The 15,680-nt window shown below is 39.3% G+C and overlaps 1 protein-coding gene across 1 annotated transcript; it reads left to right on the forward strand.

Annotated features, from left to right (window-relative positions):
* Window positions 1–4,078: 4,078 nt before the first annotated feature.
* On the forward strand, window positions 4,079–5,017 carry LOC128093875 (olfactory receptor 491). The gene has a single exon (XM_052711732.1). The coding sequence runs from the start codon at window positions 4,085–4,087 to the stop codon at window positions 5,015–5,017; it is 933 nt and encodes a 310-aa protein (XP_052567692.1). The 5' UTR covers window positions 4,079–4,084.
* Window positions 5,018–15,680: the final 10,663 nt, after the last annotated feature.

Here is a 15,680-nt window from a genome sequence, read left to right on the forward strand (position 1 = left end):
TGAATGGTCTGTGACAAAACCCTGGCTAAGTTTGAGCAGAAGAGACTATAAGAAGGAAATCAGAGGGAAAAAATAGATATATGGTTGGATTTGATTCATACTTCTATACTCTTTTATTTATCTACACAAGTGGCTAATGGATCCAGGGAAAGGATAGAGGGTCACAGTTTGCTGACCCAAGTCAATCAGCAAGTGTGCCAGTGAGAACTCTAGACTTTCATTTTCCAATGGAGAGGGGAAAGGGGGCAAAACCCAGTAGGGGTTCATGAATATGAATGGTTTAGTCAGGAACAGAGGAGATAGCAGACTCTGTGCTTGCTGCTTTCCTTTATATTGGTGGTTGGTGAAAACTTCTCTGAAAGTGTTGAATGAAAAAATAATACATCTCACTAAAATATTGAGTAATTAAAAGCCCATCAATATTTTATATCTAAATTTAAAAGTTGCTTAATCATGGCATGTGATCAAATACCTCTGGAAATTTTATAGATCATGTTTCTTTTAATTTTATAAAGCATTTCTTTTAATTTTACAACAAAATTACATTGTGTAGATAGCAATCCCACTGTACAAGTACAAAAACTAAGAGTAAAAAAAAATTGTGTGATGGGTCTAGCATCTGCTTGTCTGACTCCAGCACCCAGATGCTGCAGTCAGCACAAACAGACTCTTGGAGAATCACAACAGAAGGAGTTCCACTACTGAACTCAGCTGAGGCAGAAGGCAAAGAGCAAGAATGGCCTCATTCCTTAAGACCCAACTGTGTTCAGAGTTTGACAAAGAGAATTTCAAAATTCTGGAATGCATATCACAGTGGAAGGGACAACAGGAACTATAGATGCTTAAATTTAGAAATGGTAAGGCAGGAGAGATAGGATAGCTCTAGTCAAACATTTAAGGCCTTTGTATGGAAAATAGATTACTTGTACCATGAAAATCATGGCGCAAAATGGATAGGATTTGAAACAGCTTTTCAAAATGATAAGTAAGGTGCCTGTTGTTACAGTAACTTGAACACACCGAAGAGTTATCAATGAAGAGGTAGAATACATTCTTGAATGGGCTACAGCTATTGATTCACTGCATTTTACAATTCCCTAGCTGAAGACCTCAGTCCAACCTTCAGAGGAACAATATTATTGCTAACTATAAAGAAAACATTTTAAAACATTTAAGGATTAATATATTCTCATGCCACATAATAACCATGGTTGCTATTTCTGGTAATTGCTTTAAAAATCTTAAGAACTGCAATTACGTTGTTATTTAGAAGAAAGTTATGTCTCTGTGAATGCTGTAACTAATGGCCTTGGGTAGAAACTGAGCATCATAGCAACACAATTCTGTTTTTTTTTTCTTTTTCTTTTCTTTTTTTTTTTTTTTTTTTTTTTTTTTTTGAGACAGGGTTTCTCTGTGTAGCTTTGCAGCTTTCCTGGAACTCACTTTGTAGACCAGGCTAGCCTCGAACTCACAGAGATCTGCCTGCCTCTGCTTTTTTAATTCTTCACTCATACATTACATCCCCACCAGTTTTCCCTCCCTCCACTCCTCCCTGTCTCCCCCACATTCCCCAGATCCACTCCTCTTCCATTTTGCTTAAAAAAAAAAATCAGGCCTCTCACAATTTTTGAAGGAAATATAACTGTGAGAGAGCATACATAGCAATGTAGCAGTGAGATGCATTTTAAAATGTAACTGAGGATGGATTATGGAGTTCTCAGTTTGATTTTTTGATGCAGTATTTCTGCTGTGAAGCTGATTCAGAAGATGGGAAGCATTTTACTAATAATATTAACTTGAATGTAATAATCTAAATGGAAATATTATTATTTATGGCACCAAATTAAAAGTAACTCAATGGACTGTGAGATATTTTGAAAAATTAAGGATTCAACACTGCATCAACCTCTTCACCCAATCAAGTCCTGCACATCAATCTCCAGGGTTTAGCCTGGCGAGTCTGCCTGCCCTCCCCATGGAATAGACTTTTCTTTAGCTAAAAGAAAACACAAGCTGATAGAATTTGTAATCAATAGATTTTACTGAAGAGTTATATTATATTATGTAGTTGGACTAAGTACCATGAGATGTGAATAAATTAAAAAATTCCTAATTAAAATAATTTAATTAAAAGTTTAAAGATTTATATTATTTTATGTGCATGAGTATTTCTTTCTGCATGTGTGTATGTGCATAACATGAGGTCAGAAGAAGACCTTGGAGTCCATGGAATAGGAGTTATGGATGGTTTTGAGCCATGTGAGTGCTGGGAATGGAACCTAAGACCTCTGAAAGAGCAATAAAGTGTTCTTAACCCCCAAGCCACATATTTAACTGAAATGGTTTAGAATTATATTTCATTCTGTGAATTTTCATATCAATATTATAATGTTTTTAAATATTCACTAAGGTTTTAGTATGGCTGATGTAGCTTTTTTTCTTTTCTTATTAATGACAACTTATTTATTGTTATTTATGCTGTCTTCAAACTGCTTCAAAACACAAGAATTTTGTGTTTGTCACAATGAAGTGGCTAAACAGAGAAGACATGAAACTCTTTAATGAAAATGCATCAAAGTACACACACAAAACAATGAGCAATAGGGAACAAATTAGCTTAGTATTTTCATTACTCCATGTCACAAGGATAAACTTATCTTTGAACATACATGTACTTACCTCTTTTGAATTATTGTCTTAAGAAAAGTAAGTGACAATAATGTTATTATTTAAACTGAAAATTTCTTAATATGTTTTCCCTGAGGCTTCTTTTATATAATAGTGTTCCTAGATGTGAGAGTAAAGGACTGAGAACAGGTGACAATCCAAAAGGAATTGATCACCATTCATTAAATTAGAACTCTCATCCAATGACTGATGGAAGCAGATGCAGAGATCCATGGCCAGGCCCCAGGTGGAGCCCCAGGAGTCCAATCAGTGAGAAAGAGGAGGGATTGTATGAGTGAGAATTGTTGAGACCATGATTGGAAAAAGCACAGGGACAAATAGCCAAACTAGTGAAAACACATAAACTATGACCCAATAGCTGAGGAGCCCCCAACTAGATCAGGCCCTCTGGATAAGTGAGACAGTTGATTAGCTTGAACTGTTTGGGAGGCACCCAGGCAGCGGGACCAGGACCTGTCCTTAGTGCATGAGCTGGCTGTTTGAAACCTGGGGCCTATGCAGGGACACTTTGCTCAGCCTGGGACGAGGGGACTGGACCTGCCTTGACCAATCTACCAGGTTGAGCTGAATCCCCAGGGGAGTCCTTGCCCTGGAGGAGATGGGAATGGGGTGGGCTGAGGAGGGGGGGGGTGGGAGAAGGGAGGACAGGGGAATCCATGGCTGATATATAAAATTAAATTATAAAATTAAAAAAATACAATATAAAAATCTATCAATTTAAATTAAACTATACTCACAAAACTAATGTCTACATAGTGCTCCATCAGACCATTCTCAAAACTTGTTTACAATTATTATGTCACAGAATTTTTATATGAAAATGTAAAGTAAAAATCCTTCTATCAAATTATTTACTCATAATGCTAATGTCATTTTAAATTGTATCTGGAAGGAACAGACCTTGGAGAGAAATGTGGCAAATTCCTAATCTTTGATACAAGCCGGAAAGTCTTCCAAATTGCAGATATAGCTGACTGGATGGATATGGTGTCATTCCCTAAATACAAATTAGAGGAGGAGTGGTTGAAGGGAAGGATGGATGAGAAGAAAGGTAGTGAGGTGTGTCTAGGAACTCAATGTGTCATTGAGCATGATGAGAATCCCAGGACATCACAGGAACTGGATCTGGACCTTGGGAAACAGTTCTGCCTGCAACAGAAGGCTAGAGAAGCACCTTCAAAATATATCACGTGACACGTCAGAGAGTGAGGCTCAATCATTCTTACTTTATGCAAAGAGGTAAAACTTTCAATACTGAAGAATCTTGGTAATGCATGTTGGGTTACAGAAGACCTGACTGAGTGTGGGAAATAATCATATGCAGCCAGTACTGTGTGGAACGAGTATGTTAAACAAACGTATTCCTCATTTTCCTCAGGGAGAATTCACACAGAAGATGGAGCCTGGAAACTACACAACCGTGACAGAGATCATCCTTTTGGGGTTAACAGATGATCCTATACTTTGTGTCATCTTCTTTGTGCTTTTTCTTGTAATACACATTGTCACTTTAGTAGGAAATATCAGCATAATCAATTTAGTAAGAAGCTGTCCCCAGCTCCATACCCCCATGTACCTGTTCCTTAGCCATCTGGCTTTCGTGGACATTGGCTATTCCACATCAGTTACACCTATAATGCTGCTAGGATTTATTGTGCATGGAACGGCCCTTCCTCTGCATGACTGTGAAGCCCAACTCTGTTCTGTTGTCACTTTTGGAACAGCTGAGTGCTTTCTGCTGGCTGCCATGGCCTACGACCGATATGTAGCTATCTGCTCACCCCTACTCTACACTACACATATGTCTCCCCAAATCTGTTTCCTCTTAGTTGGGGCTTCCTATGTGGGTGGCTGTGTGAATGCTTGGACATTTACAGGTTGTTTGTTAAGTCTGTCCTTCTGTGGAGCAAATCAGATAGACCACTTCTTCTGTGACTTCTCTCCTTTGTTGAAACTTTCCTGCTCAGATGTCTCCATTATTGGAATAATCCCCTCTATCTCCGCTGGATCCATCATTGTAGTGACAGTGTTCATCATAGCTGTCTCCTACATCTACATCCTCATCACCATCCTGAAGATGCACTCCACTGAGGGCCGCCACAAGGCCTTCTCCACCTGCACCTCCCACCTCACTGCAGTCACTCTCTACTATGGAACCATTACTTTTATATATGTGATGCCCAAGTCCAGTTACTCGACTAAGCAGAATAGGGTGGTATCTCTGTTCTACACAGTAGTGATCCCCATGTTGAACCCCCTCATCTACAGTCTGAGGAACAGAGATGTAAAGGAGGCCCTGAGGAAGACAATTGTCAAAATATATTCATAGAATCTATTCTTTGAAGAGCATAAAAATTTCATTTATACATGTCACTCTCAGTAGCTATCACACAGTATTTAAGTTAACATCTTGTTTTTCTGTCCTAAACCCCACTTTCAATCTGTGTTCATTTGGAGTCTGTCTTGAAATCTTCAAAAATGGCTTTTCTATTAAGTATAGAATTCCAGCAGATGTCAAGAAATTTTCCTTTTTAAAATTCATGTACCAAACAACAGTTTGCCCTTGCTGTATGCCGTATCACTCCAAACTCATTTTATATACAAATACAACAACCTGGTGCAGTAATATCAGTAGTTTTATTTTACAAATATCTTGTCTGAGGAGGTAAATTATCACACTCATGTACAAAAGTAGTTATAAGATTAACATTGAGAACCTGTTTCTGCAGTCTCTACTTCTACAATTAATTTCCACAACAAATCTGCTGACCTGCTGATCTTCCCCCCAATTCACAGATGAGAAATAGCAATGAGAGACTGGTCTTACAGAGATCAAATAGTTTGTTCAAATCAGTGTGTATTCAGATCTCTTGATTCTATCTTCCCTGCACTATGTGTATACTCTCTCACCACAATCAGTAAAGTGATTTGGACGCTGAAAATGATGTAAGGGACTTGCTCAATAATACACTGCATCAGTCTTTTGGAGAAGCTGTGTGCAGACATAGTCTATGTTGTACTCAAACTGGAGGAAGTGTAAATCTGGGAAAATGGGATTTATTCCCATTATAAATTCATTTTTATGTTTAGGCAATTAGATCTTGAAGTTGTGATCAATCATTTGGCTGGAATGCCATCTGTGCTGAAATAAACATTTAAAACAGACAGCTCCATTTTACACACTGTTACTTCATTATATGTAGAGATTTACAAGGGCTAAGCTCTTCAGTAAATGCCTCCCACAATTATATGTTCTTAGGCCTGGAACTATAAAGTAGAACCTCCAAGCAATAGATTGAAATTTTGTCACAAATCCTACTACACATTTATTTTCTTGTGGAAAGGACCAGATTTTGTATGTGTGTGATTTTTATGAATCAAGAAAGAGTGAGACAAATTTGATACAATATGGGACCTCACATCAAATGCTGTAACAACTGATTATGACACCAGAAAACCAGACTCAGATCCCAACTGTCCTTCCTCAGTGAGAAAGGGTGAAAGACATTAGGGCTTGGAGATACTTTAAAGTATCCACTCAAATGTAAATTATTCATCCTTCTCTATTAAGTGAAATCATGCAGTACTTTCCAGTGAAAGATTCTAAGTAAGGAAAACATGGTAAATTAAATACAGAAAAACATGAGGTGTTTCATAGGCATGTCATGTTTTTAATTTCTCATAGTTTAATGCCTTATTTAAAATATAGAAATGCTGAAAATAAAATCAGGCCATCAAGATGGATCACTGAGTAAAAGTGCTTACCACCAAGTTTGATGATCTGAATTCACACACACAGATAAACACAAAGTTAAAGTGAAAAAAAGCAAACAAAGAAAATAGAAAAATACAGGGAAAGAATTGACAAATATTGGTGCTCAAATATCATATCTACCCAAACTGGCAAAGCACAAAATCCTGTATTTCCCCTTTGGGTGACTGGCATGAAATTCCACTTCTTGGCCATGGAGAGGAGAACCATAGTCATGTAGAAGTGTGTGACCTGGGAAAGATAGGCTTTCTCTCTTCAGGCAAGCATCTTGCACTTCACTGAGACACAGGTTCTCATGGTGTTGCTTGAGATAGCTCAATTCAGCTTAGCTGTTTACTGAGAGTTTATTAAGCAATAGAGGTTGTGTGGATACCAACATGCCCAAATCTTCATATGACTCCAAACTATTACAACATCATATAAACCCACATGTTTCCTTTTCTAGAATTTTGGTACTTAAGTTTAAATGTAGAAGGTAAAACTAAAAGAAGTAGGCCCAAGGGAGCTGCATTTTTCTCAGGCAGGATTGTAGATAAGGACTTTTCAGAAAACAGAGTACACAAACAAAATCTTACAATATGACTAGATAAAAGCAATATTAGGGCAGTGGAGATATAAGAAAGCACATTAGAAATAGCAGATTGGTACAGAAAACATGGGAGTGGCCAACCAATGACTGGTCCAGTTTGAGATCCATCTAATGAGGGGGAAGATCACCCCTGACACTGCCTGAAAGACTGGAAACCAGAGGTTGGACATCTCAGAGACCTAGGATAGAACTAAACATGACTGGCAAAAATGTCAATAAAATGATTCCTAATTATATTCTGCTATACTCATAGAATGTTGCCAAGCCCAGTTGTCATCAGAGAGACTTTACTCAGCAACTGATGGAAACAGATACAGAGACCTACACCCAAACAATAGGTGGAGCTTGAGGAATCCTGTGGAAGAGAGGTAGGAATGATTATGGGAGCCAGAGGAGCCACAGACACCACAAGAAAACCCACATAATCATCTAACCTGGGCTCATAGGGTCTCACAGAGACTGAACCACGAACCAGAGGGCGTGGCTAGGACTAACCTAGCACATATGTTACAGTATGTAGCCTGGTACAGTGGGACCAGAGGCTGTCTCTGACTGTTACCTGTTTGGGGGACCCTTTTCTCTTACTTGGTTGCTTCATCCAGCTTTAATAGGAGAGGAGATACCTAGTCTTATTGCAAATTGATATGCCATAGCTGACTGATATACATGGGAGACCTGCTCTTTTCTGAAGAGAAAAGAAGAGTGAATGGGGCAGGGGGTAAGTAGAGATTGGGAAGAGGGACTGGGTGGAGAGGAGGGAGAGAGAGGAAACAGTGATCAGATTGGGAAAATTAATTATTTAATTAATTAAGTAAAAAAAAGAGATAGCATATGGAAAGAGCAGGGTATGTGTGGAGTGACAATTATAAAGTATTAAGAACAGGGTGATTGTGGGTAACAGAGATGACTATTTTCTCAATGTGTTATATTTATATATGTAATTGTCAAAATGATAGCCATTCTATGATCGCTACTCACTAATGGAAAATATATAAAAAGAGAACTGGCTTCAAGATGGAAAGTGGTGACAGATGGTGACTGCAGATAGATACAGGTTTAGAAAAGCTGCTGGGCGGTGGTGACACACGCCTTTAATCCCAGCACTTGGGAGGGAGAGGCAGGTGGATCTCTGTGAGTTCAAGGCCAGCCTAGGCTACAAAGTGAGTTCCAGGAAAGGCACAAAGCTACACGGAGAAACCCTGTCTTGAAAAAAGAAAAGGTACAAATGCCACACAAAGGTATATTTATCCTTTCAGAACCACTGAAAGGCTGCATGCAAGGTAAAGTGGTTAGATGTGCTTAGATAATTTCAACACCAATAATTCCAGGAGACTGACTAGGAAGTGAACTCTAGGTTTCCAGGAGACAGAGACCATGAAAATCAGTTATGTAGAGAAGTTAGAAAATAAGAAAACTGTAGGTTGAAAAATATTAGGAGACTGACTGTTAATGGGGATCAATCAAAGAAGAGAGGTTACCATGACATCCATGACCCAGATGTGTTGAATGGGTTCTGTGATCCTCAATATTCTCCTGTTGAGGTTTCAAGATTAAATAGAAATCAGAGGCTATGTATGTATCAATAAAATCAGTTACTAGTGCTATAACCATTACTATCATAGGAAAGGCACTGTGAGATTCAATACCCAGGTAAAGGAGAGAAATTCTTTGAGTTCCCACAGACCAGCTCTCTCCAATGTCTGCTTTTATTATTTTTTTTAAAAAAAGAATTGTTTATTTTTACTTTTTATGTATATGACTTCTTTGCATGCATAGATGTACACCATGTGCATGCCTCTTCCCTGCAAAAGGCAGAGGAGTATGCTGAATTCCCTAGACTTGGAATTGTAGATGATTGTGAGACATAGTTTGGGTTCAAGGAACTGAACGCAGGTCCTATGGCAAGAGTAGTTTGTGATCTTATTCACTGAGCCATCTCTCCCGTTTATCCAATCTCCTCTTAAGTCCACCCTATATCCCCTTTTATTGTCTCTCTAGTCTGCTTCTTTAATTTTTTCTCCTTCATTTAGTGTGTGTGTGTGTGTGTGTGTGTGTGTGTGAGAGAGAGAGAGAGAGAGAGAGAGAGAGAGAGAGAGAGAGAGAGAGGGAGAGAGAGAGAGAGAGAGAGAGAGAGAGAGAGAGAGAGAGAGAGAGAGAGAGAGAGAACAACTTGTGTGAGTTGATTCTTTCCTTTGACCATACATGGTCATAGGGATCAAAGTCAGATTATCAGACATGGTGGTATTGATTTTTCCCACTGAGCCTCACAACTCTAATGTTGAAAGCCTTATACCCCCTCTCCTGACAGCTTTTTGCTAGTCTTTATCACCTGGCAAACATCTAAAAGCATCTGCTAAAATTTTAAGGTGCATCTGACTACAATGAGACCTTAGAACTTTAGACATATGCACCCCAAATCTCTGAACATAAAGATTGGCCTCCCCATAAACACTGAATCCATATCTCTGAGATCATAATGTTAACTGTTTTCTGAATTTTTACATTAGTACTAGCAGAGCTTGGATAATTTGAAAATGATAGGTTAATGACAAATAAAAATAATTAATTTACATATCAGTGAAGTTTTCTAGCTCCTTCTCAACATGTTTGAGAATAGTTTAGGAAGAAGGCAGGGAAAAGACACCAAAAATCAGTGGTCTCTGCCTTAATGACCTCAAATTCTTTCTGAAATGTTGTGTGAGATAACCATTGAAGCATTCATTCTTTCTTCTATATGTTGAATACTTATTGTAACATAAAAGCAAATAGATACTAAAGATATGCTACCAAATAAAATAATTCTGATGAAATTGATAGTTTAGTGGATAGTATACTAGAAAATAATCAACCTTTTAAATCTTATAATGTGGTACAGAAGCATAAACAGAACTGTTATGAGTGACAAAGGTAGCTGTGGTGAGGGTGGGTGGTATTAATTGAGTAGGCTAGCAATTAAATCCCCATGGGCAACAAAGAACAGAATTATACCCCAAGACTGGAAAGAATTGGCTACAGCAATATTGGAAGCTGTAGTTATAATGGGAAACATGGTGGAAAGATGAAGCTAGGGCCATAGAACAATGAAGATCAGTTTCTAGAAGAAGGCAAATATGCTGAATCAACAAGGCAGCTTGAATTTGGTGACCATACCTTGGTGCTAGGTCATTCAGCGGCATTAAATGCATGAGACAAGGTTAAAGAATCAAGAAAGAGGTCTGAGTCATTTACTAAAATTTTACAAGGCCCAAAAGAAGGCTTCTTTGATTTTTTTGCAAAGATTGAATTAAGCAGTAAATAGGAAAGTATCAGATCCAGAAGTCAGACAAATATTAATTAAATATTTGGCTTTTGAATATATTAATTCAGAATTCAAAAGAGTGATTAGGCCTTTATATTTTAGTGTGCTTTTCTTTTTTTTATTAAGAGATTTCCTATTCATTTTACATACCAACAACAGATTCCCCTGTCTTCCCTCCTCCTGCTCCCCAGCCTCCCCCACGCCAACCCATTCCTCATTCCCACCTCCTCCAAGGCAAGGTCTCCCATGGGGAGTCAACAGAGCCTGGTACATTCAGTTGAGGCAGGTCCAAGCCCCATCTCCCTGCACCAAGGCTGAGCAAAGTGTCTCACCATAGGCACTAGGCTCCAAAAAGCCAGTTTATGCATTAGGAACAGGTCCCGATCCCACTGCCTGGGGGCCCCCTATACAGTTCAAGCTAAACAACTGTCTCACTTATCCAGAGGGCCTAGTCTAGTAGCATAGGGCTCTTCAGCTATTGGTCCACAGTTCATGTGTTTCCACTAGTTTGGCTAGTTGTCTCTGTACTTTTTCCAATCATGGTCTCAATATCCCTTACTCATAGAATCCCTCCTCTCTCTCATTGTTTGAGCTCAGCCAGGGGCTTGGCCATGGATCTCTGCATCTGCTTCCATCAGTCACTGGATAAGGTTCTATGATGACAGTTAGGATATTCAGCCATCTGATCACCAGAGTGGACCAGCTCAGGCACCTCTCGACTATTGCCTAGTAGTCTATGGTGGAGTCATCCTTGTGGATTCCTGGGAACCTCCCTAGCACTCTGCTTCTCCCTATTTCCATGGTGTCTTCATTTATCATGGTATCTCTTTCCTTGTTCTCCCACTCTGTTCCCATTCCAGCTCAAACTTCCCATTCCCCTAAGCTCTCATCCCTTGTCCCTTGCCCTCCATTACCCCCCTCACCCCGAGTTTGCTCATGTAGATGTCATCCATGTAGTGTCAATCACTCCATCAGTGGGTGATTCACACATCCTTCCTAGGGTTCTCCTTGCTAGCTAGCCTCCCTGGAGCTGTGGGTTGCAGTCTGGTTATCCTTTGCTTTATAACTAGTATCCACTTATGTTTGTCCTGAGTCTGGGTTACCTCACTCAGGATGATATTTTCTAGTTCCATCCATTTACCTGCAAATTTCATGATGTCACTGTTTTTCTCTGCTGAGTAGTACTCCATTGTGTATACGTACCACATTTTCTTTATCCATTCTTTAGTTGAGGGGCATCTAGGTTGTTTCCAGGTTCTAGCTATTATAAATAATGCTGCTATGAGCATAGCTGAGCATGTGTCCTTGTGGTATGATTGAGCATTCCTTGGGTATATGCCCAAGAGTGGTATAACTGGGTCTTGAGGAAGATTAGTAGGAAGTAGTCTTGAACATTTTCGCACCAGAGATCATTTCCTAAATATAACACCAGTAGCACAGACACTGAGAGCAACAATTAATAAATGGGACCTCTTGAAACTAAGAAGTTTTGTAGGGCAAAGGACACGGTTAACAAGACAAAAGAACAGCCTGGAGAATGGGAAAAGATCTTCACCAACCCCACATCTGACAGAGGGCTGATCTCCAGAATATATAAAGAACTCAAGAAACTAGACATCAAAATACCTAACAGTCCAATTTAAAAATGGGCTATAGAGCTAAATAGAAAATTCTCAATAGAGGAAGCTCAAATGGCCAAAAGGCATTTAAGGAATTGCTCAACAACCTTAGTCATTAGGGAATGAAAATCAAAACAACTCTGAGATACCATCTTACACCTGTCAGAATGGCTAAGATCAAAAACACTGAAGACAGCTTATGTTAGAGAGGATGTGGAGCAAGGGGAACACTCCACCACTAATGGTGGGAATGCAAACTTGTACAACCACTGTGGAAATCAGTAAGGTGGTTTCTCAGAAAAATTGTGATTAGGCCTTTAAAAGCAAGATCTACACCAATGGATGGATGGATTAGAAATAAAGCTGATATTGGAGATGATGCTTATGGTGCTACTCTGCTAGGAGAAGAAATTTCTAAAAGTTTTAAGAAAAATCAAAATGTCAGATGTTTTAATCATGGTAAGCAAGGTTATTGGTAAAGAGATTGTAGCAAGGAGTTATTATAAGCGATATTTTGTCTAGAGATATTTCAAGCAGAAGGCCTCAGCTTGTTGGAGTATGCAGACAGTGTGCAAAGACCAACATTGGACTAATGAATGTAGATCAACCAGGGATAGGAAGGTAACCCTTTGCTGTTGGGAAATAGCCTATGTGACCTCCTGTGGGCCCCATATATCAAATTTGATTTAGTCATTCCCTGTCAGCATGGGAGAAATTCATCCACAGAGCAATTAAAAGATTTAGTGCCTGTTGTTAAAAACAACACTGCTCCGGATGTGATTAAGGACAGAATAGCTTTATTAAATAAAACAAAAAATTTAGGAGAGACCAAAAAAACAAGTATTTTGACAAACTGCGGTAAATGATCAGAGACCAAAGCTAAAAATACAGATAAATGGCATTCTAATTGAAGAATTACTAGACACAGAGACAGATGTAATGTTAATTTCACCAAAACCTTAGCATCAAGATTGGCCTCTTCAGGGCATAAATATTCAGCTTTTAGGGATTGGATCATTATCTCAAGTAAAACAAAGTACAGGATGGGTCGAGTGTATATGGCCAGAAGGACAGACAGGAAATTAAGCCATATGCAGTAATCATAACCATGAATTTATGGGGACATGATTTGTTGCAGCAATGGAAAACACAGATTAACATTCCTCCAATCTCAGAAACAAACCATAAAATAAAGAATGCTTCTGAGAAAAATATTAAAAGGTGTTATCAAGAGCAGTCACAGACTGTTCAAGTTATACATTAGCAGAACTCAACAGCAGTTGATCTTTCAAAGATACCAACCACTCTGCCTTTAAAATGGTTAACTGACATTATGTGGGTGGAATAATGACTTTTGACATCAGAAAAATTACAAGCACTAGAACAGCTGGTACAGGAGAAGCTAAGTGCTCAAAATATTGTAGAATCGACCAATCCTTGGAATTCTCATTTGTCATTAAAAAGAAATCTGGAATATGGAAAATGGTAATAGATTTAAGAGATATAAATAAGGTGATTCCGCCAATGGGCTTTTTGCAGCTTGGAATGCCCATGCATCCTTTAATACCTAAGGGATGGCCTATTATAGTGATTGATTTTTTATTTAAGATTTTTTTTATTTTTTTTTTTTACATACTAACCTCAGATCCCCCTCACATCCCTCCTCCTGCTCCCCATGCCAGCCTCCCTCTCCCTGGCCCACCCCTCATCCATTCCTCCAAAAGGATAAGGCCTCCCATGGTGAGTCAGCAAATCCTGGTACATTCAGTTTAGGCAGGACCAAGCCCCTCCCCCTTCATCAAGTCTGAGCAAGGCATCTCACCCTAGGAAATGGGCTCCAAAAAGCCAGCTCATGCACCAGGGATAGATCATCATCCCACTAGCAGGTATCCCTCAAACAGACCAAGCTACACAACTGTCTCCAGTATGAACAAGGCCTAATAAGGTCCCATGCAGATTCCACAACTATCAGTCTAAAGTTTGTGAGTTCCCATGAGCTTGGTTCATTTGTCTCTGTAGAATTCCCCACCATGATCTTGATCCCCATTGCTCATATAATCCTTCTTCCCTCTCTTCCACTGGACTCCCAGAGCTCAGCCTGATGCTTGGCTGTGGATCTCTGCATCTGCTTCCATCAGATACTAGATGAAGACTCTATAATGACAGTTAGGGTATTTCTTTATATAACTCTATATTCCTTTTCCTCTCTCTTCCAAGCCTACATATATTTTTATACACACTTTAAACCATTTAGAGTCTTATTCCATCTGAATCTGCCTTATTGTGAATCTATTGCTTTAAACTGAACCATTACTAGGACTGAAATGGCAGCTTTGGCTGCTGGCTCTGCCCACTTATGCTTCCCAACATGGTGGTGGTATGTTTACCACCAGCTCTGGCTCTTGGAGCCATGTGTACCACCAACTCTCAGAAGCAGTGGATCTATGCCTCCATTAAAGCAGTGTGTAGTCCAGAAACCTCTTTTTTTTTTTTTTTTTTTTTTTTTTTTTTTTTTTTTTTTTAGTAGCAAAAGCTAAATCCACCATGCAGCATACTGTGTGACTTGGAAATGCCTCTGTGTACAGTGGCAGGAATCTGCCATGCTACTTGGGTCATGCCCCAGCACCATGAACGCACCATACTGTAGCTCAAGTCTGCACACCACAGCATCTCTGTATCACAGTTTTCCTGAGAGACACAACTAGGAAGCTGCTCTTGGCTCCATTTTAGAACCCTTTTTAAAAGCTTTCTTGGGTTTTGGGTAAAAATTATTGCCCCACATTGGGCACTATTTGTAGCTGAAGTTTTCCTGTGTCCTGCCTGTCCCATGGTCAAGACAAATCTCTCTCACCCACCAGTCTCATACCTGCTGGGACCCAAGTAAAGACACAGAGGCTTATATTATTAATGAACTATAAATGGCCATTAGCTCAAGCTTACTACTGACTAGCTCTTATACTTAAATTAACCCATAATTCTTACTTATGTTTAGCCATGTGGCTTGGTACCTTTTCTCAGTTCTGCCTTCATAATTGCTTCCTCTGTGTCTAGCTGCTGACTCCTGACTCTATTTCTCTTCCCAGCATTCCTTTAGTCTGCTCATCCTACCTATATTTCCTGCCTGGCTACATGCCTATCAGTGTTTTATCAGTGTACAAGGGCATCATCCCACAGCATTATCTCATCTATTTCCCCTTCCCAGGGTGATCCATGTGTCTCTCTTAGGGTCTTCCTTGTTAGCTAGCATCTCTGCAGCTGTGGGTTGTAGTCTGGTTATCCTTTGCTTTACATCTAGATTCCACTTATGAGTGAGTACATACCATGTTTGTCTTTCTGAGTGTGAGCTACCTCACTCAGGATATTTTCTAGTTCCAACCATTTACCTGCAAATTTAAGGATATCATTGCTTTTAACATCTGAGTAATACTCCACTGTATATATGTAATGCATTTTCTTTATCCATTCTTTGGTTGAGGGGCATCTAGGTTGATTCCAGGATTCCAGGTTCTGGTTATGACGAACAATGCTGCTATGAAAATAGTTGAACAAGTGTCCTTGTGGTATGATTGAGCATGCATTGAGTATATGCCCAAGAGTGGTATTATTGGGTCTTGAGGTAGATTGATTCCCAATATTCCAAGAAGTTGTCATACTGATTTTCCAAGTGGCTATATAAGGTTGCACTCCCACCAACAATGGAGGAGTATTCCCCTT

The sequence above is a fragment of the Peromyscus californicus genome, unplaced genomic scaffold, assembly GCF_007827085.1.
Source record: "Peromyscus californicus insignis strain IS unplaced genomic scaffold, ASM782708v3 Scaffold_4__1_contigs__length_199733344, whole genome shotgun sequence".
Classification (NCBI taxonomy): Eukaryota; Metazoa; Chordata; class Mammalia; order Rodentia; family Cricetidae; genus Peromyscus; species Peromyscus californicus.